We start from the raw sequence: 3365 nt of genomic DNA, 5'->3' as shown, positions 1-3365 counted from the left end.
GATTGGTCAAATGCAGATTCCACCTCACCCCAGTTAGATTGGTGAAATGCAGATTCCACCTCACCCCAGTTAGATTGGTGAAGAATTTTGACAATAACAAATGCTGGTGGCATTGGAGGGAGGAGGGGGAACGGGGAGGAACCCTATTGCACTGTTGGTGGGAAAGTTAACTAGTGCAACTCTGGAAGGCAGTCTGGAGATTCCTCAAAAAACTATAGAACTTCCCTATGATCCAGCCATATCATTCTTGGGCATCTACCTAGAACATTACAAGTTAAGATATGGTGAAGACCCTTGTGCATCCATGTTCATTATTATGGTATCACACACACACACACACACACACACACACACACACACACACGGAATTTTACTCATCCATTAGAAAGAATAAGATTATGTCTTTGCAGGGAAATGGATGGACTTAGAACAAGCCATGTTAAATGAGGTAAGCCAAGCTCAGAAAAACAAACGGCATTATGTTTGCTCTTATATGTGGAACTACATGATAAACTATACAAGACTCTAGACAGTCACATACAGACTAAAGGAGGATGCTCTTAGGGGAAGAATCCAATGTGCGACCTCTGAACATTTAAAATACTATTTACTGAAATAAACTCCAGACTATGGAAACATGAGGGTTTTTGTTGTTGTTGTTGTTACTAGTAGTGGTGGTGGGTTTTTGCTTTTTGCTTTGGCTTTTCTTTTTAGGGGGAACAAGAGGGGACACAGAGAGAGGGAAGGGTGAGCAAATGCAACCATGTTATTTAGTATACACTATGTAGAAAATGACTTATGTAAAAGTAGTGGCAGGGATGAGAGGGGGAAAGTGGAGGAAAGCAAAGGAAGGGGTGACATTGTCTAAAAGAAAAAATTTATTCATTACCTGACTCAGGAAATGAGGATCCCTCTGTACAGCACCTTAATAACAATAAAATTATATATATATATATATATATATATACATATACTTAACAATCATATGTTATATATGCAATGCCCTGTTGAATGAATTCAGCATATATAAAATTTGTGTCCATGTCTTACAGGATTCCTATAGAGCCTGGCATGATCATCCCAGATACTGAGAGGCAGAAGTCAGGAAGTTTGAAGCCAACCCAGGGAAAAAAAGTGAGACCCCCCCCACCATCTCAACAAAGACAGGCGTGAGGGAAGTATGTAGTACCTGGGGGGAGGGGGAGGAAGAGGAGGAACTCTGTCAGGCATAGATAAAAAGATGGAGGCCCTAGGAAAAACACAAGAACCTACCTGAAAAATAACTAAGTCAGAAAGGGCTGGGGGTGTGATCTGAGTGTAGAGCATCTGCCCAGCAAGTGTGAAGTCCTGGATTCAAACCTTAGCACTACCAAGAAACAAAACGAAAAAATTCCAGAGCCAGTGTGATTTGAACACCATAAAACATATACATTTATGGAAACTCCATATGATGCTCCATAATTTTTATGTGTCATTAAAGGAAAAATTCAAGGAAAATCATGATTGTAAGAATAACCAGCAGCCAGGCCCTGGGTTCGATTCCTCAGCGCCACATAAGAAAGAAGAAAAAAGCCGGAAGTGGCGCTTGGCTCAAGTGGTAGAGCACTAGCCTTGAGCTGAAGAGCTGAGGGACAGCGCCCAGGCCCAGAGTTCAGGCCCCACGACTGGACTCAAAAAAAAAAAAAAAAAAAGAATAACCAGCAGCCAAATGGCCCTCTCCTTGTCCCTGGCCTTCTGCAGTATTAGAGCTGGAGTGGAGCAACAGCACCCCCTGCAGGAGAAAGGCCTTTCCTCGAGAGTTAGAAAGCCAGGCAAAGGTAGGAGAGACAGACACACAGAGATGAGTAATTACAGAGAGGCTAGGATGGAGGCAGGGACCCCACCATGTTTAATGTGGCAGTAGATAAGTCAGCCCCTCCCTACCGCATTCCTCCCCAGCTTTGAGCTATCCCTGCATCTCCATCCCTTATGTACTGGACAGCAGAGACTAGTGAGTTTTCTGTGTCTTTAACAGAAGGCAAGCATAATAAATAAAATATTCTGGCAAAGAAAACCCTAGGTTTGTTTTCGCCAGGTGAGGCCAGGCTGTGCATGGCTCATCAATCTTCCCTCCTAACCTGCTTTGTGCTGTCTTAGTTCTGCTTCCTGCTAGAATGGAATTTGGCTTTCTAATAGCATCTGGTGTCTGCAGGGTGTCCCCAAACATTAGTGATAATGAGTTGGAAGAGGCACAGTTGGCAGCCTTGGGACACCAACACCAGATGTCAGGCCTTCCCAAGTGTCCCTCTGAGGACACACTGCAGGAGTTGGGCCAGGCCACAGCTCTGGAAGGTCCAGGAAGTCTGTCTGTCTGTGCCAGAAGTCTGTCTGTGCCAGGTCCTGGAGTGGGTGCTGAGAAGACAGGGCCTTTCTTGTGGGTGGCACTGTTGTAACTGAGGGGTACCAGGGCAGAAGTAGCACTGACTCAATGAAGTTGGTTACCCTCCCATTAAATCTGGGAAGCCGAATGGCAACCCGGTCTCCAACAGACAGGGTTGCCAGAGCTCAGATTTTAAAAGAAGCAAGCAAGCCTCTCCCATACCAAGTGGCCTTCGAACAAAATGAGAGAATCTAAGGGGCTTGGAATCAAAGTAGGGACTTGGAAACAAACCATGAGATCGTCTGACTTCCCAAGCCTGGCAGGGCGGTGCCCGTGTGCTGGGGGGTGGCTGGTCCACTCCAGGGGACGCAGCCTGCTCCCCTGGGCTGAGTCTTTGTCTAGAGGCCTCACAACTCCCCTGCCACAGAGCCACCCCTGGCTAGAACTAATGGAAGAAAGCCTGGCAGGAACCAGGGTTCCCGGGATCGACAGATGGGGAAGTATTTCCTCCAACTCCACCTCCTCCCTGCCCGAGGCCCTCGTCCAAGCATTCTCCAGAAAAACCACTCCTGCGCCAGGCAGAGCCAGCAGAGGGCTGCGGCCTCCGCGCCCCGTAGAACTTCCTCCTCCTCACGACTCCAAACAGGGCCTCCGGCAAGAAGTAGGAAATTCGAATGAATCCTCAGGAGGGAAGAGAGGCCGACTTCCTTGTGCTAGATGATGCCTGAGACACCGCAGGGCAGAGGTGGGTGAGGATGCCAGCTGCGGCCCGGTCCGGGCCTCCCTCCCCGCTGACCGAGGCCCTGGTGGCCACGAGGCTACTCTACCCCGGCCCCGCCTCCTCTACCCCGGCCCCGCCCCTGCAAGTCCCCGCCTCCTCTTCCCCGGCCCCGCCCCTTAAAGTCCCCGCCTCACAACCTGGTTAGCCTCTAGCGCATCTGAGACCCGCATCTGCCGCGGCCGCAGCCCCGCCGGGGCCCCGCCCCTCACCAGCGCAGACTCCCCG

The 3365-nt window shown here is 49.2% G+C and overlaps 1 protein-coding gene across 1 annotated transcript in view; it reads left to right on the top strand.

Annotated features, from left to right (window-relative positions):
* Positions 1–1708: 1708 nt before the first annotated feature.
* The window catches only part of Sepn1 (selenoprotein N, 1), a 14538-nt gene continuing 12881 nt past the window's right edge, over positions 1709–3365 (top strand). The window contains exon 1 of the mRNA XM_013032348.1: positions 1709–1817. Coding sequence (XP_012887802.1) covers positions 1709–1817 — 109 coding nt within the window. The remainder of the gene's footprint in view (positions 1818–3365) is intronic.

The sequence above is a fragment of the Dipodomys ordii genome, unplaced genomic scaffold, assembly GCF_000151885.1.
Source record: "Dipodomys ordii isolate 6190 unplaced genomic scaffold, Dord_2.0 Scaffold6, whole genome shotgun sequence".
NCBI lineage: Eukaryota > Metazoa > Chordata > Mammalia > Rodentia > Heteromyidae > Dipodomys > Dipodomys ordii.
Note: the sequence above shows the minus strand (reverse complement) of the source record. Positions and strands in the feature narration are given on the sequence as shown.